Consider the following 26,731-nt stretch of genomic DNA (forward strand, 5'->3'; position numbering starts at 1 on the left):
CATTAGCTGTTTAGCTAACTCAGCTGACAGCAGCCAAATGTAACACGTACAGTCTCGGCATGTGAATCTCATCACTGACAACTATTCGATACGCATATCGATACGCTACCAGCGATATATACGATGCCATATGATTCACCCTTGTTCCTGATTCTATGCGATTTGATATGTATTTGATGGTAATTCAATTCCTCACAATGCAATACGATTAATGATGGGTATTGATAAGATTTTATCTATCGATGCCATTATCGATTCTTTATCGATTCTCATAATAATTCTTGTGAAGTTTTCTATGTACTAAAGGTAGGCTTTACAGGTTTTCTATGCCAACAGCATTTTATTGAGTCTTAAAGTAAATAAATATGAAATTGGTCACCGGATCCTTGATTTCTGGACATAAATAAAAATCAATAAAATCTGTACGTGATCACTGGATCCTTGATGTACATGATGGATCCTTGATCTCTGGACAGAAATAGAAAACAAAATCTGTAGTTTTTTGTCAAAAGCATTTCCTTTCAGATATAAATGACACAAATGTAGCCCCATAGCCTCTGAGCTGAGCTCTTCAGCCAGCTGGCTGCACATCAAGATTAATGTTTCATAAAGAACAGAGGACATCTCATTTGGGGCGGTGGGGGGGAAATCTGCACAGCTCTTTGGAGCTGTGCACTTAGTCCCACAAAACAGAGGATATTATTGTTATTATTATTGTTTCCGTTATCTGATGGAGAACTTCAGTATATGCACCGGCTGGTGCTCACGTCAGAGAACAATTGCATAAAACTCCGGTGTGGAACGTGGGACATTTCTTGCCCGCAATAGGACAAGAGTTCGTGACTTTAATCCACACAAAGCAACTCACGATTGACATCTTAAAATGGCTTTGAGAGGGGTTAATGAAGAAATTGTGGACCTGCCACTGGTAGCGAAGCAGAGAACCAGCGAACAGTGAGTTGAAGCGCTGCTTCGTTGCTTCAAGCTGCCCCGCCACAGTCTGCAATCAATGTAGAGAAATGATCATTTCCCAATACACACCCTCAAAAACAACGGCCGCTTCGGTGTCCCAAACTGAAGGACCAATAAGAAAATCGTTAAGCTTTCTGGCTTCCGTCCACGGTGCATTCAGTGTGCATCGGAAAAAAATTGAGGCAAGTAGGCAGCGAGCGATGCAACACGATTCAACCGTCAAATTAATCGATGCACACTGAATGAATTGATGCCCTCGGCTCGCGCACGTTTGTTTCTAGATATTATATTGATTAATCTCCACATGCCTAGTACACTCATAATGTGTGATCTTGTTTTACAGGCAGGATATATGCATGATTTAAACTTCTGGATATTTTGTTTAATTTGATTATTTTCCAAAATAACTTTATTTAAAAAAAGTCAAGTTGTTAGGCTGTATCATTCCAGAATATGTCAGGATGTTGGAGTCGATTATCACAAATGGCTTATTAGTTCAAATTACCCAATGTAAACTGACTACATTTTTCTTTTATTGTGACCAGCCTAAAGCGTACCTGTGCAAAATCATGCTGTCTAATCAGCATCTTGATATGCCACACCTGCGTGGTGGGACGGATTATCTCAGCAAAGAAGTGCTCAATAACAGATTGTACATAGTATTTGAAAGAAATTGGTCTTTTTGTATATAGGAAGTGTTTTAGATCTTTGAGTTCAGTGAGCAAAAACAAGTGTTGCATTCATATTTTTGTTCAGTTACCTCGTAACATAACTAGGCATGACACATGATGCAAATGATCCCTTTTTAAAACCCTATTAACTCAACATATAATTTGCATTAATGTTTTCCAAAATTACAGCAACTTTAACTTTTGTCCCCTGTACAAACTGAAATTGACCTTTGTCACCAATTTTGTTGTTTTAACCCCATAACTCCATAACATTCAGTCACAGATAGTCCAAACTAATACCTTTTTGGAATCTCTGTGATCAGACAAATAAAGTGGTATACTTTCCATATTATTGGAGCATCTTTTCATTTTGACCCCTGTGTAATTCTTCAATTGACCCCTAACTGACTGCCTATTGAAAATTCAAGTTGACACCCTGCCTTTTCAAAAGGGTAATATCTAAGGTGTATTTGTGCCAAATTTGTTGCTTGCATCACCATTTAACAGATTTTTTCCAGTTATCCGCTACACTAAGTAGGCCACAGGTCCTTAACCAGTTTTGTTGGTATCGGGTCAAAAAGACAGCCTATTTGTTTGTGTCCTTGAACAAGACACGTGATCTGCCTTGTCTCAGTGTACCCACCTGTAAAGGGGTACCAGCCATGCCTAGGAAGTAACTTGGCAATGGACTGGCTTGCTGGACTACATTCCTACAAAATTCAAAATGTATTCTGTTAAAAATCTGAGTTTAATAGTTAAAATATTTACATAAGGGGTGCTGTAGCAAGCCCACATTTTTCAGGAAGATACAGTTGTATGCAAAGGTTTAGGCACCCCTGAAAATTTTCATGATTTTTCTTTATAAATCATTGGTTTTCTGGATCAGAAATTTCAGTTAAATATATCATATAGCACACGAACACACTGATATTTGAGAAGTGAAATGAAGTTTGTAGTATTTACAGAAAGTGTGCAGTAATTATTTAAAAAATTGGGCTGGTGCATAAATTTGGGCACCATTGTGATTTTATTGATTTGAATACATTTAGCACTAATTATTGGAACACAAAATTGTTTTGGTAAGCTCATTGACGCTTGACCTCCTTACACAGGTGAATCCAGTCATGAGAAAGAGTATTTAAGGTGGCCAAATTTTTCCCCTCTTTGCATCTCTTCTAATGAGTGGCAACATGGGAGCCTCTAAACAACTCTCAAATGACCTGAAAACAAAGATTGTTCAACATCATGGTTTAGGGGAAGGATACAAAAAGCTATCGCAGAGATTTCAGCTGTCAGTTTCCACTGTGAGGAACATAGTGAGGAAATGGCAAACCACAGGCACAGTACTAGTTAAGACCCGAAGTGGCAGGCCAAGAAAATCTCAGATAAGCTGAAGCGAAAGATGGTGAGAACAGTGATAGTTAATCCACAGACCTGCTCCAAAGACCTACAACATGATCTTGCTGCAGATAGTGTCTCTGTGCATCGTTCAACTATACAACGCACTTTGCAGAAAGAGATGCTGTATGATGCTGTAATGCAGAGGAAGCCTCTTCTGCATACACGCCACAAATGGAGTCGCTTGAGGTATGCTAAAGCACATTTGGACAAGCCAGCTTCATTTTGGAATAATGTGCTGTGGACTGATGAAACTAAAAGTGAGTTATTTGGACATAACAAGGGGCGGTATGCATGGCTGAAAAAGAACACAGCATCCCAAGAAAAACACTTGCTACCTACAGTAAAATTTGGAAGTGGTTCCATCATGCTGTGGGGCTGTGTGGCCAGTACAGGTACTAGGAATCTTGTTCAAGTTGGGGGTCACATGGATTCCAGTCAATATCAGTTCATGAATCAGTGTCAAAGTTGAAGTTGCGCCGGAGCTGGATCTTTCAACAAGACAACCACCCTAAATACTGTTCAAAATCTACTAAGGCATTCAGGCAGAGGAACAAGTACAGTGTTCTGAAATTGCCATCTCAGTCCCCAGACCTGAATATTATTGAAAATCAGTGGTGTGATTTTAAGCGGGCTGTCCATGCTTGGAAACCAACAAACCTGAGATGTTTTGTAAAGAACTATGGTCCAAAATACCTTCAACCAGAATACAGACTCTCATTGGAAGCTATAGGAAGCATTTAGAGGCTGTTATTTCTGCAAAAGGAGGATCTACTAAATATTGATGTATTTTTTTTCTGTTGGGGTGCCCAAATTTATGCACCTGCCTAATTTTTTTTAAAGAATTATTGCACACTTTCTGTAAATCTTATAAACTTCATTTCACTTCTCAAATATCACTTTGTCTGCTAAATGATATATTTAATTGAAATTTCTGATCCCAACAACCAATGATTTATAAAGGAAAATCATGGAAATCATCAGGGATGCCCAAACTATTACATACAACCTCACATTGAAAGCAGGAACACATTTTCAAAAACAACTCACAAATTTTACTTCGGTCATTAAACCTCAATTCCGTTTCTATAATTATAATATTGCTACTTAAAGTCAACATCGCTGCTATGAAACCTGGCTAAGGGTTAAGATTATGTAAGGTTTTGCTGGATTTTTACTGGGCCTGCTATTAGTTATGCTATTGAGTTGACCTCAACGCACAAACATGTTGTATTGCTTGTGGTTATTTTGCAATCTCAAAAGAAGTTGTAGAACCTTGCTGATACTAGAGTAATTCATAAAATGTTAACAGGAATGATATGGTATTTGTTTGGGACGTGTTATCATCTAAGAGGTGACTATTGACTTTGTGTAATGGCTTAGAAATGAATAAACCTTAAAAGTGGATAGCCGCATTCTGGGATCGTCACATTACAGCATTACAGTGTTTAGTATGGGAATGTTGAAAGTGACAGTTGACCCATTTCTGCCATCACCCCTCCCCAGTTCTGCTCATAATTTACCGTAATTCCAGCAGCTACACGTATAATTTTGAAAATCTTCATATTTCTTATTAATGGCTGAAATGTATTTTGCTCAACAGGAAGTAAATACGTATACAGAAAAAATAACAAGAGAGAACTGTACAATGTGGACAGATAAACAAAGAGGAATCAGGGTTTCTCAGGAAGAGCTGCTGTGCAAGAACAGCTGTGGATATTATGGAAACCCTGCATGGCAAGGGTTCTGCTCCAAATGCTGGAGAGAGAGAACACGTCCATCAGGAGAGCAAAGACATAATACAAGGTAAATGAGCAACTTGCAAGTGCATTTTAATTTTCATATTATATATTATCATCTTGACGTGTATTGCCACAACACCTCAAAAGCATTGCAGCTTTTCAGGTGTTGAAGCCAAAAAGCAGGAAGACAGCAGTGGCTGACAGAAAAGATATTTGGGACTTATATTATTCAAACTTAAACCACATAATGTATTATTTAATGGAATTAATCTTAATACCACCTGCTATCTATGGAGAGACAACAAGTAAATTAATGTAGAATTAATTTTGGCCTTGCAGCAGAACTCCACAAAGCCCACCCGACCACTCTTCTGTGAGAATTGTTTCAAGCTGAAGGTGTTACAGTTCAGTGTTAAATTACAAAAATTAAGATCCAGACTTTTCTATGGATCTCCACTAAATTCTCTGCATTCATAGGTATTATCACGATTAATATGGCAACATTTTTCCCTAAATGTCCATGAAATATGTATTAAGGAATTAATGAAAATGACAAATAAGGAAGAAAAAAAATTGCCCAATTTCTGCAAAGTTAAAGGAAGTGGGCAAAACAATTCCTGGATTCGCCTATTGATCTGGATCTGGTCCATGATGCAATGTGTGTTTTTTTTTGTTTTGTTTTTTTGTTTTTTTTCTTGGCCTGTATACACCACCGTCTCAGAAAACTCAACTAGTAGTTTTTGGATAATCTTGTTGACAGGGAACTAAGTTTATGTTTGAATGTTTAATGTTGGGGTTTTTTGCAGATCAAGCAAAGATGGAACTCCTGTCACCTTCTCTAAATTTGAGGAGAAGAAAAATATGGAGAAAGGCCGCCGAATATACACAATGAGGAGACTTTTCTGGGGTAGTCCTTCACCTCCAAAACGTGAAGGTAACTGTATCAACTCCAAACCACTAAAGCACTTGTAACTGGGGAAAAAAAAAAAGAAATGTCCTTGGAGTACCCTCTTCATACTTTACATCAGGGGTCATCAATCAAGCCTGTTCCCGGGAAGCACCTGTCCTGCTGCTTGTTTTCCATGTCTACCTACTCAAGTCACACCTGATTTTTTTTTTTTTTTTTTAACTCGTGTTTTCCAGCACTTTTTTTTCTCTGAGTACACCTGAGTTAATTGCCTGGGAGTGAAACAGGAATGGTTAGAAAACATGCAGGGCAGGTGCTCTCCAGGAACAGGATTGATGGCCCTTGTTTTATATGTACTCCAAAGCAGGATACTAAGGGCAACAGGTATATTCAGAAAATCCAGTCAGACAGGCTGTGTGATCTTTGTATTCCCCTCATTGCTGCTACACAGTGTCACAGGAATTTTCTGTCAACATCATCTTTATCATCACAGGGAAAAGCTTGATAGAAGGATTATATCAGAATCAGAATACTTCAGTGAAATTGTATTTATATCCTACTTTAGTTCCCTTCTCCACTGGCAGCACCCTTTTTTCCCAGCAGAGGATGAAACTGTACTATATACAATGTTAATCATCTCCAACAAGAATGCAATTAATGTACCAGAGTCTCTGCAGGTGTGTTCGCTCATTAAAATCTTGAACATTATAGAAGAGCGTGATAGAAGGCTGAGAATATTATCAGTCAGGTAACATCTGTTCATCTCAGTTAGTTTGGCAAAATGTGGCACCATTTATATTTTTTTATTTTTCAGTAGATGATGAAACAGACCACATAGAGTGTTAAAAAACAGCAACAAGAACATTAGTTCAACAAAGCTGTAGACGTTTTCTTGTTTTAATATCACATAGAAAAGCCTGATAGAAGATTAATATCAGAACCAGAGTTACATTAGGTAATTTCTATTTATATCCTTCATTACTTCCCACAGCACCGTATTTTTCAGCAGTGATTGAAACCGAAACTATATGTGGTGTTAAAGGGGAAGTTTGACATCTTTCAGTCTAGGCTCTACTTTTAGATGTTGGGGTGGGGGGTGATTTTTTTTTTTTTTTTTTTTTTTTTTTGCTTGGGACACAAATTAATTTGATTGGCTCATTATTGATTTATAATGCAAGCACACTACCACAGGTTAACTGGTTAATTAATGTTATTGGATATGATAATAAGAAACACTTGGAGTAAAGCACTTATGGTTGCCACTGAACAGGTGATAATGTCATTAAAAAATGTCCAGCTCATTTTTATCTCAATAAATGTAAATACATTTTTTAAAACGGCAGATTATAGAGTTTTTTCAGCCTAGCTGTCCTCCCTCGGCGCTAGTATACACAGAGGGATTAGCAGCACCAGGGAAGGACAGCTCAGCTAAGGTAAGCGGCGAACTCTATATATAAGTTTATTTACATTTAATGAGGTAAATATGCCCACATTTACGTCTGCAGCCGAAGTGTCCATGTTCAGTGGCATCAAGAAGCAGTTTACTCTACTTCTCATTGTCCTGTCCAATAACATTAATTAGCCCGTTAGCCCTCCGTGGTGTTTGCATTCTAAGATCCCATACAGACTGAGGTTTGCAATCTGACTAAAGGCCTGGTCACACAGCATACGATGATTCCTGAACAAAGGGGAAAAAAGTAAAAAAAAAAAAGTCACAAATCATTCAGAAAAGGTGGGTGAACAAGCTTTATTACCGAATAGCCTTCGAATCAAGAGTGCAAAAGAGATGAAAGAGGAACAAAACAAAACCGAAGCTAACACTGATCTCGACACTTTAAATGATACGCACCTGGAGCCACTGCTGGAGCAGTGTGTGTCTGCATCTCTGCGTTCCAGGACTTGGTGCTGGGACGGCGCTCAGCTGCAAACAGAAGCACGTGTCCAACCCCCTCACAAACCGGCTTATATGCTGTGTGAAAACATTCGGCTGGTTGAACGAAGTCAAACTAAACGCTAACGTTACAAAAACTACGCAAACGATACAAAAAACACCAAGAACGACAGCAAAACAAAATGCAGACAAATTGAGGTTTTCAGCAGCATTTGTTCAAATTTTTCAACAGTTTAAGAGCAGCTGACTGAGAAAATCAGCAGTAGGGTGGAAAGTCGGGGTTGGCGGATTTGACAAAGCTCTTCACACATGCTTATTTAGGTGAAAAATAGCATTTTCCAAAGTATTTTTGAAACATTTAATTTGGTTGCCATGGAAATGAGCTATGCTGAAAAAGGGGCTTAATTAGCCATTGTGGCCACTCAGATGGTTGCATTTTCAGCACTTTTCATGTGCAAATTAGAAAAAGATTTCCTAGACCTATACATGAATGGTACACGTCCCTGAAATGTGCATGCTGTATATTTTCAAATGAGGTGCAACATACATACATGCCCGTAAAGTGAAAAGAAAATATTTGCATTTTATAACGTGACCTCTATTCAGATTTTACAAGTTTGAAAAATTCAAAATATTGTCAATTTTCCTTGCGCGACTGCCATTGTTTGGACCATGGTAGGCCATTTCGCTAACATAAATATGAAAGATAGATTCGTGAGCTACACATTTATGGGGAAAAATCCAATGGCATCGGACCAAGGGAAAATTTGTGAACAATTCAGTCTTTGCCCAGATTCAAGTATTGGTAAATTTTGAAGAAACAATGTAAATGGCTATTTTGATATGATCTTCCAGAACGTGAGGATCAACCTATCATTTTGTCATCATATGTCATTTATAGAGTGACCCCTGTAGACCATGATAGCATATTAAAAAGTTATTGCAATTTTGTTTCAATCCCAATATGTGTCATATACATCTCACCATATTTGGCTAAAACGGAAATTTGAGCAAATGTGATCTTTCAGAATGTGAGGATCAACCTATCATCTTGTCATCATGTAATTTATAGAGTGACCCCTGTAGACCATGATAACACATTTGAAAAAAAGTTATAGCAATTTTCTTCCAATGCCCATGTGTGTCATATAAATTTCATTTCATTACCATGGAAAAGAAATTTGACAAAAAACTGTGAAAATGGTTAACTTCATATAATCTCTTAGAATGTGAGGACAATCCAGTCATCCTGCCATCATATCCGATGTAAATAGTAATCTCTGGAGAGTATAAAAACACACTAAAACGTTATTGCAGTTTTACTTCAATGCTGATACGTGTCCTATAGATGTAACCATATTTCGCCCAAAAGCCAATTTTGAAGAAACTGAAGTAATGAAATTCTTGAAACAATCTCCCAAAATGTGAGAACCACAAGTTTCAAATTAACATACACAAGTCAGTAATACCAAGTGATAACTGATAACTCACATGTAACTACAAACTATTGACAAATGGACACTTGCAAGTCACTACAACCAAATGTAGGTCACAATAACACAGTCAAGGACAAGTCACCACCACCAGGTGACACAGACTTGGTAAGGAAAAAAACCTGGTGCTGCAACAATATATATCATACACACAAAGATTGACAACTGGACACAGGGTCCATGACACAATGTACAATCAAAACAGAGCGCAACGTGTAGACTCTGGCAGGGTGAACATTACTGTAGGGCGTTGGTAACACTCTCCACAAGTGATGGCAGTCCACCTTCTGCTCCTGCAGCCACACAGTCAGCAGCCTCGACAGGGTCCAGTGTTGATTACATCAAACAGTATACAGCAGAGGGGGCAGCATTGTTTGCACTAATCTCCTCCTGGTGTATAAATTATGAATTGTATATTGGAATACAATTAATGCCAGAAATGCAAGCCATTCTAGAGTTGATAAATGGTCCAGGGAACTAGAAATTGTAGTAAGTGAAGATCACTGGAAACAATGTTTTACAAAGTTGAGATCCTGTACTGAAAATAGCCAACTGAGATCCTTCCAATATAAATTTTTGCACAGACCTATTGTGACTAATGAAATACTAGTGAAATATGGCAAAAAACAGTTAGACACATGCTACTTCTGTGGAAGCCACATTGAAACTATGGAACATCTATTCTATGATTGTATACATGTAAATGACCTGTGGAAAGATTTTGTATAAAGGTTTTACCATATATAAGACCATATATGAATAAATGCAATGTAATGCTAGGAAAAATTAGTGGAGAACACTTGGAACTAATCAATCTTTTATTTATTATAAAAAAATATATTTACAACACAAAATGTTGTCAATAGGTAATCAGTATGCAGAGCCTATTACTATTTATCCAAGAACATTACAAGCAAGATTCTGTGTCAAATAATTGTAAATGGGAGCCAATAAGACATTTTTTAAAATGATGGGTTTTTTCCCTTTCTTTTTCTTTTTTTTTTTGTTTTGTGTGTGACCACCTCTTTTGTAATTTATATCTGATGTATATGTCATTAAAATAAAATCAAAATATAAATTAAAAAAAATTATGAAACTTTCCAATACAATACTGATCGAAACAATTAAAAAACCACAAAAAAATACTTACTCTGTCCTATTTTCACTTCGAGCTGATCTGACAGTTGTGCACATGCTGTTGTTGTTCAACCACCAGAAAAGATCATCAAAACACACAGTGGTTAAAGTTTCCTTGAACCGTTTGAACGACAAATATCACACTGAAAATGGCAGTAAATTCACAGGTTTCGGCCCCCCATTGGTGCATTTTCCATCAGATGCAATTGAATTTTTTAACAGGCATGGGAAGATACACTATTTTTCTCAATATCTACTGAATATGAGGTCACAGATTAGGTCCGATCGCCGACAATTTAATTTTTAGTGAAGCATGTTTTTAACTAATTTGATAGCTCCACATAGGACTTGTTTTTTTTTTTTAATTCATAATTTCTCAAATTTCTGTTCAAAAGACACAGTATGTTTAAAACACCAAGGAGAGTTATGCTACTTCACAAACAAGTGTTAAAACATTGTTTAAAAAGTGTTTTTTATGACTTTTTCTATGTACTCAAAAATGCCATTTTTGGTCACATCAACTTGCTGACTTGGAGGTGCATTTGGTTTAAAAAAAAAAACACAATGGTTTCCATGACAACCACTTAATATTATGGCCAAATATTTTGGGGAAGTTTTACACTAGCCAGGTACTGTTCACACAGCCAGTTCCATTAAAATCCGTGAAATGCCACTTTCCATGTTTTGGGCCCCTATGGTTTATTTTCTCAGTCAGCTGCTCTTAAAAAAGCACCAGCTGCAGGAACGAAGCTGCGCGAAGTGAAACAATGCCAGTGAAAGTCCAGATTTCTTGTTTCGTTTGAGCTTCATTGCGCTTTAAGTGCTGTGTGACCGGGCCTTTAAGTAGGATACAGCCATATCCTGGTCAAGTTAGATAGGCAGATACAGTAGTGTTCAGAATAATAGTAGTGCTATGTGACTAAAAAGATTAATCCAGGTTTTGAGTATATTTCTTATTGTTACATGGGAAACAAGGTACCAGTAGATTCAGTAGATTCTCACAAATCCAACAAGATCAAGCATTCATGATATGCACACTCTTAAGGCTATGAAATTGGGCTATTAGTAAAAAAAAAGTAGAAAAAGGGGGTGTTCACAATAATAGTAGTGTGGCATTCAGTCAGTGAGTTCGTCAGTTTTGTGGAACAAACAGGTGTGAATCAGGTGTCCCCTATTTAAGGATGAAGCCAGCACCTGTTGAACATGCTTTTCTCTTTGAAAGCCTGAGGAAAATGGGATGTTCAAGACATTGTTCAGAAGAACAGCGTAGTTTGAATAAAAAGTTGATTGGAGAGGGGAAAACTTATATGCAGATGCAAAACAAATTATAGGCTGTTCATCTGCAATGATCTCCAATGCTTTAAAATGGACAAAAAAACCAGAGACACGTGGAAGAAAATGGAAAACAACCATTCCTGAAGACGCCTGTGTGAAGCTAATTTATTTGCAAGAATCCCCAGCAAAGTCCCTCTGTTAAATAAAAGACATGTGCAGAAGAGGTTACAATTTGCAAAAGAACACATCAACTGGCCTAAAAAGAAATGGATTAATATTTTGTGGACTGATGAGAGTAAAATTGTTCTTTTTGGGTCCAAGGGCCGCAGACAGTTTGTGAGACGACCCCCAAACTCTGAATTCAAGCCACAGTTCACAGTGAAGACAGTGAAGCATGGTGGTGCAAGCATCATGATATGGGCATGTTTCTCCTACTATGGTGTTGGGCCTATATATGGCATACCAGGATTCATGGATCAGTTTGGATATGTCAAAAATACTTGAAGAGGTCATGTAGAGGCTTGCTTGCCTCTACTGGTGGTTGGCTCTCACTGCGGTATTGTATCACTTCCTGGGTGTGAAATGTTTAGTTATTCCTCGGCCTCCTTTAGCAGTAACGGTACTTGTAATAAGTGTAGCTTATTCATAGCTTTGGAGGCCAGGCTGGGCGAATTGGAGACTCGGCTCCGCACCGTGGAAAATTCTACAGCTAGCCAGGCCCCTGTAGTCGGTGCGGACCAAGGTAGCTTAGCCGCCGTTAGTTCCCCTCTGGCAGATCCCGAGCAGCCGGGACAGCAGGCCGACTGGGTGACTGTGAGGAGGAAGCGTAGTTCTAAACAGAAGCCCCGTGTACACCACCAACCCGTTCACATTTCTAACCGTTTTTCCCCACTCGACGACACACCCGCCGAGGATCAAACTCTGGTTATTGCCGACTCTGTTTTGAGAAATGTGAAGTTAGCGACACCAGCAACCATAGTCAATTGTCTTCCGGGGGCCAGAGCAGGTGACATTGAAGGAAATTTAAAACTGCTGGCTAAGGCTAAGCGTAAATTTGGTAAGATTGTAATTCACGTCGGCAGTAATGACACCCGGTTACGCCAATCGGAGGTCACTAAAATTAACATTGAATCGGTGTGTAACTTTGCAAAAACAATGTCAGACTCTGTAGTTTTCTCTGGGCCCCTCCCCAATCGGACCGGGAGTGACATGTTTAGCCGCATGTTCTCCTTGAATTGCTGGCTGTCTGAGTGGTGTCCAAAAAATGAGGTGGGCTTCATAGATAATTGGCAAAGCTTCTGGGGAAAACCTGGTCTTGTTAGGAGAGACGGCATCCATCCCACTTTGGATGGAGCAGCTCCCATTTCTAGAAATCTGGCCAAATTTCTTAAATCCTCCAAACCGAGACTATCCAGGGTTGGGACCAGGAAGCAGAGTTGTAGTCTTACACACCTCTCTGCAGCTTCTCTCCCCCTGCCATCCCCTCATTACCCCATCCCCGTAGAGACGGTGTCTGCTCCCAGACCACCAATAACCAGCAAAAATCTATTTAAGCATAAAAATTCAAAAAGAAAAAATAATATAGCACCTTCAACTGCACCACAGACTAAAACAGTTAAATGTGGTCTATTAAACATTAGGTCTCTCTCGTCTAAGTCCCTGTTGGTAAATGATATAATAATTGATCAACATATTGATTTATTCTGCCTTACAGAAACCTGGTTACAGCAGGATGAATATGTTAGTTTAAATGAGTCAACACCCCTGAGTCACACTAACTGTCAGAATGCTCGTAGCACGGGCCGAGGCGGACGAATAGCAGCAATCTTCCATTCCAGCTTATTAATTAATCAAAAACCCAGACAGAGCTTTAATTCATTTGAAAGCTTGACTCTTAGTCTTGTCCATCCAAATTGGAAGTCCCAAAAACCAGTTTTATTTGTTATTATCTATCGTCCACCTGGTCGTTACTTTGAGTTTCTCTGTGAATTTTCAGACCTTTTGTCTGATTTAGTGCTTAGCTCAGATAAGATAATTATAGTGGGCGATTTTAACATCCACACAGATGCTAAGAATGACAGCCTCAACACTGCATTTAATCTATTATTAGACTCTATTGGCTTTGCTCAAAATGTAAATGAGTCCACCCACCACTTTAATCATATCTTAGATCTTGTTCTGACTTATGGTATGGAAATAGAAGACTTAACAGTATTCCCTGAAAACTCCCTTCTGTCTGATCATTTCTTAATAACATTTACATTTACTCTGATGGACTACCCAGCAGTGGGGAATAAGTTTCATTACACTAGAAGTCTTTCAGAAAGCGCTGTAACTAGGTTTAAGGATATGATTCCTTCTTTATGTTCTCTAACGCCATATACCAACACAGTGCAGAGTAGCTACCTAAACTCTGTAAGTGAGATAGAGTATCTCGTCAATAGATTTACATCCTCATTGAAGACAACTTTGGATGCTGTAGCTCCTCTGAAAAAGAGAGCTTTAAATCAGAAGTGCCTGACTCCGTGGTATAACTCACAAACTCGTAGCTTAAAGCAGATAACCCGTAAGTTGGAGAGGAAATGGCGTCTCACTGATTTAGAAGATCTTCACTTAGCCTGGAAAAAGAGTCTGTTGCTCTATAAAAAAGCCCTCCGTAAAGCTAGGACACCTTCTACTCATCACTAATTGAAGAAAATAAGAACAACCCCAGGTTTCTTTTCAGCACTGTAGCCAGGCTGACAAAGAGTCAGAGCTCTATTGAGCTGAGTATTCCATTAACTTTAACTAGTAATGACTTGATGACTTTCTTTGCTAACAAAATTTTAACTATTAGAGAAAAAATTACTCATAACCATCCCAAAGACGTATCGTTATCTTTGGCTGCTTTCAGTGATGCCGGTATTTGGTTAGACTCTTTCTCTCCGATTGTCCTGTCTGAGTTATTTTCATTAGTTACTTCATCCAAACCATCAACATGTTTATTAGACCCCATTCGTACCAGGCTGCTCAAGGAAGCCCTACCATTATTTAATGCTTTGATCTTAAATATGATCAATCTATCTTTGTTAGTTGGCTATGTACCACAGGCTTTTAAGGTGGCAGTAATTAAACCATTACTTAAAAAGCCATCACTTGACCCAGCTATCTTAGCTAATTATAGGCCAATCTCCAACCTTCCTTTTCTCTCAAAAATTCTTGAAAGGGTAGTTGTAAAACAGCTAACTGATCATCTGCACAGGAATGGTCTATTTGAAGAGTTTGTCAGGTTTTAGAATTCATCATAGTACAGAAACAGCATTAGTGAAGGTTACAAATGATCTTCTTATGGCCTCAGACAGTGGACTCATCTCTGTGCTTGTTCTATTAGACCTCAGTGCTGCTTTTGATACTGTTGACCATAAAATTTTATTACAGAGATTAGAGCATGCCATAGGTATTAAAGGCACTGCGCTGCGGTGGTTTGAATCATATTTATCTAATAGATTACAATTTATTCATGTAAATGGGGAATCTTCTTCACAGACTAAGGTTAATTATGGAGTTCCACAAAGTTCTGTGCTAGGACCAATTTTATTCACTTTATACATGTTTCCCTTAGGCAGTATTATTAGACAGCATTGCTTAAATTTTTATTGTTACGCAGATGATACCCAGCTTTATCTATCCATGAAGCCAGAGGACACACACCAATTAGCTAAACTGCAGGATTGTCTTACAGACATAAAGACATGGATGACCTCTAATTTCCTGCTTTTAAACTCAGATAAAACTGAAGTTATTGTACTTGGCCCCACAAATTTTAGAAACATGGTGTCTAGCCAGATCCTTACTCTGGATGGCATTACCCTGACCTCTAGTAATACTGTGAGAAATCTTGGAGTCATTTTTGATCAGGATATGTCATTCAATGCGCATATTAAACAAATATGTAGGACTGCTTTTTTGCATTTGCGCAGTATCTCTAAAATTAGAAAGGTCTTGTCTCAGAATGATGCTGAAAAACTAATTCATGCATTTATTTCCTCTAGGCTGGACTATTGTAATTCATTATTATCAGGTTGTCCTAAAAGTTCCTTGAAAAGCCTTCAGTTAATTCAAAATGCTGCAGCTAGAGTACTGACAGGGACTAGAAGGAGAGAGCATATCTCACCCTTATCGGCCTCTCTTCATTGGCTTCCTGTTAATTCTAGAATAGAATTTAAAATTCTTCTTCTTACTTATAAGGTTTTGAATAATCAGGTCCCATCTTATCTTAGGGACCTCATAGTACCATATCACCCCAATAGAGCGCTTTGCTCTCAGACTGCAGGCTTACTTGTAGTTCCTAGGGTTTGTAAGAGTAGAATGGGAGGCAGAGCCTTCAGCTTTCAGGCTCCTCTCCTGTGGAACCAGCTCCCAATTCAGATCAGGGAGACAGACACCCTCTCTCCTTTTAAGATTAGGCTTAAAACTTTCCTTTTTGCTAAAGCTTATAGTTAGGGCTGGATCAGGTGACCCTGAACCATCCCTTAGTTATGCTGCTATAGACTTAGACTGCTGGGGGGTTCCCATGATGCACTGAGTGTTTCTTTCTCTTTTTGCTCTGTATGCACCACTCTGCATTTAATCATTAGTGATTGATCTCTGCTCCCCTCCACAGCATGTCTTTTTCCTGGTTCTCTCCCTCAGCCCCAACCAGTCCCAGCAGAAGACTGCCCCTCCCTGAGCCTGGTTCTGCTGGAGGTTTCTTCCTGTTAAAAGGGAGTTTTTCCTTCCCACTGTCGCCAAGTGCTTGCTCACAGGGGGTCGTTTTGACCGTTGGGGTTTTTCCGTAATTATTGTATGGCCTTGCCTTACAGTATAAAGCGCCTTGGGGCAACTGTTTGTTGTGATTTGGTGCTATATAAATAAAATTGATTTGATTTGATTTGATGTTGCCTTAGGCTGAAGAGGACATGCCCTTGAAATGGGTGTTTCAACAAGACAATGACCCCAAGCACACTAGGAAACGAGCAAAATCTTGGTTCCAAACCAACAAAATTAATGCCTCGCAGATGTGAAGAAATCGTGAAAAACTGTGGTTATACAACTAAATACTAGTTTAGTGATTCACAGGATTGCTAAAAAAGCAGTTTGAACATGATAGCTTTGAGTTTGTAGCGTCAACAGCAGATGCTACTACTCTACTGGTGGTTGGCTCTCACTGCGGTATTGTATCACTTCCTGTTCCGGAGCACAGCTGTGTTTTTCTGTATCTGTTAGCTGTTTAATCTGCGCAGTTAGATTGATCTAGTTATCTAGATTACGATTTGTTTCCCAGTGTAATCTTTCCGTGCCTTAACTAAAGCACTCCCTCTGCTGAATCACCTCTAAATTATTTACACATTATTCACTTTGCGTGTTTTTAGGAATCCGCTAGCTTAGCGTAGCTACTAGCTCTTAGCCGATTTAGCATGGCGGCTTCTCCTGTCTCTCCCGCACTTTTCTGCTCTGGGTGTGAAATGTTTAGTTATTCCTCGGCCTCCTTTAGCAGTAATGGTACTTGTAATAAGTGTAGCTTATTCGTAGCTTTGGAGGCCAGGCTGGGCGAATTGGAGACTCGGCTCCGCACCGTGGAAAATTCTTCAGCTAGCCAGGCCCCTGTAGTCGGTGCGGACCAAGGTAGCTTAGCCGCCGTTAGTTACCCCCTGGCAGATCCCGAGCAGCCGGGAAAGCAGGCCGACTGGGTGACTGTGAGGAGGAAGCGTAGCCCTAAACAGAAGCCCCGTGTACACCACCAACCCGTTCACATTTCTAACCGTTTTTCCCCACTCGACGACACACCCGCCGAGGATCAAACTCTGGTTATTGGCGACTCTGTTTTGAGAAATGTGAAGTTAGCGACACCAGCAACCATAGTCAATTGTCTTCCGGGGGCCAGAGCAGGCGACATTGATTTGGCGCTATATAAAAAAATTGATTGATTGATTGATTGATTTTGAACACCCCCTTTTCTACTTTTTTTTTATAATAGCCCAATTTCATAGCCTCGAGAGTGTGCATATCATGAATGCTTGTTCTTGTTGGATTTGTGAGAATCTACTGAATCTACTGGTACCTTGTTACCCATGTAACAAGAAATATACTCAAAACCTGGATTAATCTTTTTAGTCACATAGCACTACTATTTTTCTGAAGACTACTGTAGTTAGATAATGTGCCGATTGAATTCACTCATTCTCAAAGGAAAAGAGGACCCCCAAAATATCTAAAAAATAAAGCCCAAGTTGAAAAATGTCAAACTTTGTCTTTAAATAGTGAGTCAGAATTTCCTCTGAAGCTGTAACATTACTGGTATCTGATGTTGACAATAGCTTCAACTTTTACTCCATTCAGCTTTGTGCATGAGTCCATACATGCTGCTTAGCTTATGTGGAGGAACATTTAGTAACTCAACTACATGTGGAAAGCTTGTGACTTCGTAGCTTTACTCACTTTCACAGTTGCATCAAGTAAATTAGAAAGACACTCAGAGATCATGTCTTTGACAGGGTAATAATTACTAGGACAATTTTGAGTCCCCTATATTCTTGTTTTCTGTTATTTTAACTTCATTTAACACATTTTTTTCTTCTTTTCTTTGGAATGTCATCCATGTGCGGTCCTCTTAGAGTCTTCTGAATGCCAATCAAATGCATTAAAGGCCTACCAGAGTCTTGAGCCGGGTGACTTCACTGGCTTCCTAAAGCTACTTCGGAGTCCTCCTTCTCAGCGTTTACAATCCCGCTGTACAGCATTCCTCAATACAATGGAAGCTTACCATGTAATTGTCCAACAGTTTATAAATTTTACAGGCTTACTCATAAGCTGGTACAGTAACTACACCCCTTTTGTGTTTGCACACTCTGATTAAACATTATTCTTCTCTTGATTAAACATTCTTCTTCTCTTGCAGCATCTGCCAGTACAAAAGCAATCTGACCACGTGCAGGATTTCTATCAATCTTTTGCCGAATATTTTAGCGGTGCGTAGTTTAGTGCAGTAGACCTCAAGTTGTTTATCATGTATACATATGAATATCAAATAAGGCTTAAGATGATCATTTCATTTTCAGATTTTCCCGAGGCTGTTGTCACTCAGATCATGGAGCATGTAGAGAAGTTAATTATGACCCGGCTGCACAAGTGGGTTTTCTGCCATGACAGTTGTGATGATGAACAGAAGGACCTGAGCCTCCAGAAAAGGATCCGGTAATCTTTTAAATCTGAATAGTTTTTTTGTGATGTTGCATGTACAATGTGAAATTTAAATGGACACTGACTGACTTCTTCATTTTGCAGTTCTTTAAACTGGGTCACTCCACAGATGCTCAGTGTACCTTTTCCTGACAAAAACACTGCAGTCACAGGCGACCCCTTTCTCCCTGCTATAACAAGTATCACCCAAATTAATTAAACAATCTCAATAACTAATGTAACAAATTTATCTCTTGTTGAAAGGTCTGAAATGTTTTTATTCTACCCTCTTTTTTAACAGCTATCATTGAGATGGATGCCAAACGAGCACCTCAGGACAAACTGACATGCGTGACCAAATGCAGCCAGCATGTCTTTGAGGCACTCTCAGCCTCGAGACATGAACCAGCTAATGCTGATGACTTCTTGTCAGGACTGGTTTATGTAGTGCTGAAGGCAAATCCACCTCGCCTACACTCCAACATGCAATATGTGATTCGCTTTGGTCTCCCTCACAGTCTGATGGCAGGAGAGAGTGGCTATTATTTCACAAATTTGGTTAGTTTATTGAAAGAGTAGTTACATTTTTACTTTACTGTCTTACATGAATGCTTTGATTCTTTTTTTTTTTTTTTAAATCCCCCACTATTGACAACATCACACTTAATATGCTTTGAAACCTTACGTACGTACCCTGTAAAATGTGTCGATAGATGAGTCCATCTCCTCCAGGTTGTTGACAGGACAACTTAAAAACAAGTGCTTGTAAATTACTGAATTAAAAGGGCACATAACAGTGCATCCTGAAAGTATTCACAGTGGTTTACTTTTTCCACATTTTATTTTATAGCCTTATTCCAAAATACAATATTCATTTTTGGTCGGCTCTTGCTTGCCTCTACTGGTGGTTGGCTCTTACTGCGGTATTGTATCACTTCCTGTTCTGGAGCACAGCGGTGTTTTGCTGTATCTGTTAGCTGTTTAATCTGCGCAGTTAGATTGATCTAGATAACGATTTGTTTCACAGTGTAATCTTCGCGTGCCTTAACTAAAGCACTCCCTCTGCTGAATCACCTCTAAATTATTTACACATTATTCACTTTGTGTGTTTTTAGGAATCCGCTAGCTTAGCGCAGCTACTAGCTCTTAGCCGGTTTAGCATGGCGGCTTCTCCTGTCTCTCCCGCACTTTTCTGCTCTGGGTGTGAAATGTTTAGTTATTCCTCGGCCTCCTTTAGCAGTAATGGTACTTGTAATAAGTGTAGCTTATTCGTAGCTTTGGAGGCCAGGCTGGGCGAATTGGAGACTCGGCTCCGCACTGTGGAAACTTCTACAGCTAGCCAGGCCCCTGTAGTCGGTGCGGACCAAGGTAGCTTAGCCGCCGTTAGTTCCCTTCCAGCAGATCCCGAGCAGCCGGGAAAGCAGGCCGACTGGGTGACTGTGAGGAGGAAGCGTAGGCCTAAACAGAAGCCCCGTGTACACCGCCAACCCGTTCACATTTCTAACCGTTTTTCCCCACTCGGCGACACACCCGCCGAGGATCAAACTCTGGTTATTGGCGACTCTGTTTTGAGAAATGTGAAGTTAGCGACACCAGCAGCCATAGTCAATTGTCTTCCGGGGGCCAGAGCAGGCGACATTGAAGGAAATTTAAAACTGCTGGCTAAGGCTAAGCGTAAATTTGGTAAGATTGTAATTCACGTCGGCAGTAATGACACCCGGTTACGCCAATCGGAGGTCACTAAAATTAACATTGAATCGGTGTGTAACTTTGCAAAAACAATGTCAGACTCTGTAGTTTTCTCTGGGCCCCTCCCCAATCGGACCGGGAGTGACATGTTTAGCCGCATGTTCTCCTTGAATTGCTGGCTGTCTGAGTGGTGTCCAAAAATGAGGTGGGCTGCATAGATAATTGGCAAAGCTTCTGGGGAAAACCTGGTCTTGTTAGGAGAGACAGCACCCATCCCACTTTGGATGGAGCAGCTCTCATTTCTAGAAATCTGGCCAATTTTCTTAAATCCTCCAAACCGTGACTATCCAGGGTTGGGACCAGGAAGCAGAGTTGTAGTCTTACACACCTCTCTGCAGCTTTTCTCCCCCTGCCATCCCCTCATTACCCCATCCCCGTAGAGACGGTGCCTGCTCCCAGACCACCAATAACCAGCAAAAATCTATTTAAGCATAAAAATTCAAAAAGAAAAAATAATATAGCACCTTCAACTGCACCACAGACTAAAACAGTTAAATGTGGTCTATTAAACATTAGGTCTCTCTCTTCTAAGTCCCTGTTAGTAAATGATATAATAATTGATCAACATATTGATTTATTCTGCCTTACAGAAACCTGGTTACAGCAGGATGAATATGTTAGATTAAATGAGTCAACACCCCCGAGTCACACTAACTGCCAGAACGCTCGTAGCACGGGCCGAGGCAGACGATTAGCAGCAATCTTCCATTCCAGCTTATTAATTAATCCAAAACCCAGACAGAGCTTTAATTCATTTGAAAGCTTGACTCTTAGTCTTGTCCATCCAAATTGGAAGTCCCAGAAACTAGTTTTATTTGTTATTATCTATCGTCCACCTGGTCGTTACTGTGAGTTTCTCTGTGAATTTTCAGACCTTTTGTCTGACTTAGTGCTTAGCTTAGATAAGATAATTATAGTGGGCGATTTTAACATCCACACAGATGCTGAGAATGACAGCCTCAACACTGCATTTAATCTATTATTAGACTCAATTGGCTTTGCTCAAAATGTAAATGAGTCCACCCACCACTTTAATCATATCTTAGATCTTGTTCTGACTTATGGTATGGAAATTGAAGACTTAACAGTATTCCATGAAAACTCCCTTCTGTCTGATAATTTCTTAATAACATTTACATTTACTCTGATGGACTACCCAGCAGTGGGGAATAAGTTTCATTACACTAGAAGTCTTTCAGAAAGTGCAGTAACTAGGTTTAAGGATATGATTCCTTCTTTATGTTCTCTAATGCCATATACCAACACAGTGCAGAGTAGCTACCTAAACTCTGTGAGTGAGATAGAGTATCTCATCAATAGTTTTACATCCTCATTGAAGACAACTTTGGATGCTGTAGCTCCTCTGAAAAAGAGAGCCTTAAATCAGAAGTGCCTGACTCCGTGGTATAACTCACAAACTCGTAGCTTAAAGCAGATAACCCGTAAGTTGGAGAGGAAATGGCGTCTCACTAATTTAGAAGATCTTCACTTAGCCTGGAAAAAGAGTCTGTTGCTCTATAAAAAAGCCCTCCGTAAAGCTAGGACATCTTACTACTCATCACTAATTGAAGAAAATAAGAACAACCCCAGGTTTCTTTTCAGCACTGTAGCCAGGCTGACAAAGAGTCAGAGCTCTATTGAGCCGAGTATTCCTTTAACTAGTAATGACTTCATGACTTTCTTTGCTAATAAAATTCTTAGAGAAAAAATTACTCATAACTATCCCAAAGACATATCGTTATCTTTGGCTGCTTTCAGTGATGCCGGTATTTGGTTAGACTCTTTCTCTCCGATTGTTCTGTCTGAGTTATTTTCATTGGTTACTTCCTCCAAACCATCAACATGTCTATTAGACCCCATTCCTACCAGGCTGCTCAAGGAAGCCCTACCATTAATTAATGCTTCGATCTTAAATATGATCAATCTATCTTTATTAGTTGGCTATGTACCACAGGCTTTTAAGGTGGCAGTAATTAAACCATTACTTAAAAAGCCATCACTTGACCCAGCCATCTTAGCTAATTATAGGCCAATCTCCAACCTTCCTTTTCTCTCAAAATTCTTGAAAGGGTAGTTGTAAAACAGCTAACTGATCATCTGCAGAGGAATGGTCTATTTGAAGAGTTTCAGTCAGGTTTTAGAATTCATCATAGTACAGAAACAGCATTAGTGAAGGTTACAAATGATCTTCTTATGGCCTCAGACAGTGGACTCATCTCTGTGCTTGTTCTCTTAGACCTCAGTGCTGCTTTTGATGCTGTTGACCATAAAATTTTATTACAGAGATTAGAGCATGCCATAGTTATTAAAGGCACTGCGCTGCGGTGGTTTGAATCATATTTATCTAATAGATTACAATTTGTTCATGTAAATGGGGAATCTTCTTCACAGACTAAGGTTAATTATGGAGTTCCACAAGGTTCTGTGCTAGGACCAATTTTATTCACTTTATACATGTTTCCCTTAGGCAGTATTATTAGACAGCATTGCTTAAATTTTTATTGTTACGCAGATGATACCCAGCTTTATCTATCCATGAAGCCAGAGGGGACACACCAATTAGCTAAACTGCAGGATTGTCTTACAGACATAAAGACATGGATGACCTCTAATTTCCTGCTTTTAAACTCAGATAAAACTGAAGTTATTGTACTTGGCCCCACAAATCTTAGAAACATGGTGTCTAACCAGATCCTTACTCTTGATGGCATTACCCTGACCTCTAGTAATACTGTGAGAAATCTTGGAGTCATTTTTGATCAGGATATGTCATTCAATGCGCATATTAAACAAATATGTAGGACTGCTTTTTTGAATTTGCGCAATATCTCTAAAATTAGAAAGGTCTTGTGTCAGAGTGACGCTGAAAAACTAATTCATGCATTTATTTCCTCTAGGCTGGACTATTGTAATTCATTATTATCAGGTTGTCCTAAAAGTTCCCTGAAAAGCCTTCAGTTAATTCAAAATGCTGCAGCTAGAGTACTGACAGGGACTAGGAGAGAGCATATCTCACCCATATTGGCCTCTCTTCATTGGCTTCCTGTTAATTCTAGAATAGAATTTAAAATTCTTCTTCTTACTTATAAGGTTTGAATAATCAGGTCCCATCGTATCTTAGGGACCTCATAGTACCATATCACCCCAATAGAGCGCTTCGCTCTCAGACTGCAGGCTTACTTGTAGTTCCTAGGGTTTGTAAGAGTAGAATGGGAGGCAGAGCCTTCAGCTTTCAGGCTCCTCTCCTCTGGAACCAGCTCCCAGTTCAGATCAGGGAGACAGACACCCTCTCTACTTTTAAGATTAGGCTTAAAACTTTCCTTTTTGCTAAAGCTTATAGTTAGGGCTGGATCAGGTGACTGAACCATCCCTTAGTTATGCTGCTATAGACTTAGACTGCTGGGGGGTTCCCATGATGCACTGAGTGTTTCTTTCTCTTTTTGCTCTGTATGCACCACTCTGCATTTAATCATTAGTGATTGATCTCTGCTCCCCTCCACAGCATGTCTTTTTCCTGGTTCTCTCCCTTAGCCCCAACCAGTCCCAGCAGAAGACTGCCCCTCCCTGAGCCTGGTTCTGCTGGAGGTTTCTTCCTGTTAAAAGGGAGTTTTTCCTTCCCACTGTCGCCAAGTGCTTGCTCACAGGGGGTCGTTTTGACCGTTGGGGTTTTTCCGTAATTATTGTATGGCCTTGCCTTACAATATAAAGCGCCTTGGGGCAGCTGTTTGTTGTGATTTGGCGCTATATAAATAAAATTGATTGATTTGATTTGATTTTTCCCCCTCAAACTTCTACTTACAACACCCCATAATGACAACTTTTGTAAATTTATAAAAATAAAAACTAAGAAATCACATCTACATAAGTACTCACACCCTTTGCTCAGTACTTTGTTGATGCACCTTTGCCAGCAATTACAGCCTCAAGTCTTCTTGAATATGATGCCATAAGCTTGGCACACCTATGTTTGAGCAGTTTTGCCCATTCCTCTTTGCAGCATCTCTCAAGCTCCATCAGGTTGGATGGGGAGCATTGGTGCACAGCCATTTTCAGATCTTTCCAGAGATGTTCAATCAAATTCAGGTCTGGGCTCTGGCTTGGCCACTCAAGGACATTCACAGAGTTGTCCTGAAGCCACATCTTTGATATCTTGGCTGTGTGCTTAGGGTCATTGTCCTGCTGAAAGATGAATAATCACCCCAGTCTGAGGTCAAGAGCGCTCTGGAGCAAGTTTTCATCCAGGATCTCTCTGTACATTGCTACATTCATCTTTCCCTCAATCCTGACTAGTCTCCCAGTTCCTGCTGCTGAAAAACATCCCCACAGCATGATGCTGCCACCACCATGCTTCACTGTAGGGATGATGCCTGGTTCTCCAGACATGACGCCTGGCATTCACACCAAAGACTTCAATCTTTGCCTCATCAAACCAGAGAATTTTGTTTCTCATGGTCTGAGAGTCCTTCAGGTGCCTTTTGGCAAACTCCAGGTGGGCTGCCATGTGCCTTTTATTAAGGAGTGGCTTCTAACTGGCCACTGTACCATACAGGCCTGATTGGTGGATTGCTGCAGGGGTGGTTGCCCTTGGTCACCTTTCTGACTAAGGCCCTTCTACCCTGGCCAGCTTTAGGGATAGCCCTGCTTGATCTGAACTTCTCCCATTTCCGGACTTCTACAGACAGTTTCTTTAACTTCATGCTTGCTTTGTGCTCTGACATGCACTGTCAACTTTGGGAGCTTATATGTAAACAGGTGTGTGTGATTTTTTTTTTTCCAAATCATCTCCACTCAACTGAATTTACCCCAGGTGGACTCCAGTGAAGCTGTCAAAACATCTCAAGGATGATCAGTGGAAACGGGATGCACCTGAGCTCAATTTTGAGCTTCATGTCAAAGGCTGTGAATACTTAGGTAAATGTTAATTTAGTTTTTTATTTTTAATAAATTGCAGTTTCTTTGTAATTGCAAAGAAAAAAAACACATTTCACATTGTCTTTATGGCGTATTGTGTGTAGAATTGTGAGGAAAAATTAATTTAATCCATTTTGGAATAAAGCTGTAACCTAACAAAATGTGGGAAAAGTGAAGTGCTATGAATTCTTTTCGGATGCACTGTATTGAGGCCAACCTCCTTAAAATGTGATGAACGTTTATGCATCAGATCAATACATAAAGTTAATGTTTTTTGGTCCGTGTAAAATGTTGTTTAGCTGATGAAGGATGGATGATAGATTAGAAGCAGGTTGGCAGTGAGAGAGGCAGTTACCACTCAGAAGAATGTAGTAAACCAGAGAATCAAACTATTATTTGCTGTGTGTTTGCTCTGGGGGTTGGTAAGGTTAGACCTTACTTGTGTGAAGAGTCTTGAGGCAACTTTGTTGTGATTTGGGGCTATATAAATGAAAAATTGAAGTTGAAAATTGAATTATTTCCTGATATTTACCTCTGCCAAGGAGGCAATGTTTACACCAGAGTTTGTTTGTTTGTTTATCTCAAAACACGAGCGGATTTCAAGAAATTTGTTGAAATGATCGATAATGTGTAATAAGTGATTCAGTTTATTGATGTGTTCGGAAACATATTCTGGAACAGAGACCCAGAAGAATATTTGGCACATAGTAAGATGTAACTCAAAAAAGTTGTGAGAGCATGTTGATGAAATTTTGTGAGCAGATGAATAATATGTTTGGAAAAGGTTTATGTACTTTTCTGAATTGATCCAGAACATATTCTGGATCTGGGATTCAGGAAATTTGTTGGATATATAGAAATGTTGAACTCAAAAAGGTATGAATGGATCTTGATCAAATTTTATGAGCATATAAATTCTTCAGAAACATTGGTTGATGCTAAATTCAAGTGTAAGTGGGTATTGTAACGGTGGGGAATATGTGGTCTTTGGCAGACGTATGCGCTGACTTCCTGTTTATAGCAGTTGCATTGTAAAATTCAAATAGCACATTCATACCGCCACATAAACCTTGCACAAAGGGTTACATATTTACCCACCACCTAAAAACAGCAAGGGAGATGCTTGCGACAGGTACAGCATGAATGGGCTCTGTGAGAGAGACAGTTTGTGTGCAGAAATACACTAAATAAAACAAATGAAATGTTTATTTTCAGATTAACAGCAGTTATGTCCTAAAACTCAAATAACAGTTACAAGTCTACACAACCCTGTGGAAAGGGTTTTGTATGAATGCCAGCCAAAGCGGATGCATCTTCTCTGCATCTGTCTACATACCGTATGTGTCCTTTTGAAGTTACATGTAGTGTGAATGAAATGAGCTTGCTTG

The 26,731-nt window shown here is 39.5% G+C and overlaps 1 protein-coding gene across 2 annotated transcripts in view; it reads left to right on the plus strand.

The window, feature by feature from the left end:
• LOC117510598 (rab5 GDP/GTP exchange factor-like) overlaps window positions 1-26,731 on the plus strand; it is a 41,936-nt gene that overhangs the window by 14,241 nt on the left and 964 nt on the right. For both annotated transcript variants that reach the window (XM_034170384.1, XM_034170383.1), the window contains 7 exons: window positions 4,645-4,847; window positions 5,590-5,717; window positions 18,119-18,270; window positions 18,403-18,472; window positions 18,563-18,698; window positions 18,789-18,883; window positions 18,985-19,241. In XM_034170384.1, the coding sequence (XP_034026275.1) occupies window positions 4,690-4,847; window positions 5,590-5,717; window positions 18,119-18,270; window positions 18,403-18,472; window positions 18,563-18,698; window positions 18,789-18,883; window positions 18,985-19,241 (996 nt within the window). In that variant the 5' untranslated portion in view covers window positions 4,645-4,689. The remainder of the gene's footprint in view (window positions 1-4,644; window positions 4,848-5,589; window positions 5,718-18,118; window positions 18,271-18,402; window positions 18,473-18,562; window positions 18,699-18,788; window positions 18,884-18,984; window positions 19,242-26,731) is intronic.

This window comes from Thalassophryne amazonica, chromosome 5, assembly GCF_902500255.1.
Source record: "Thalassophryne amazonica chromosome 5, fThaAma1.1, whole genome shotgun sequence".
NCBI classification, from domain to species: domain Eukaryota; kingdom Metazoa; phylum Chordata; class Actinopteri; order Batrachoidiformes; family Batrachoididae; genus Thalassophryne; species Thalassophryne amazonica.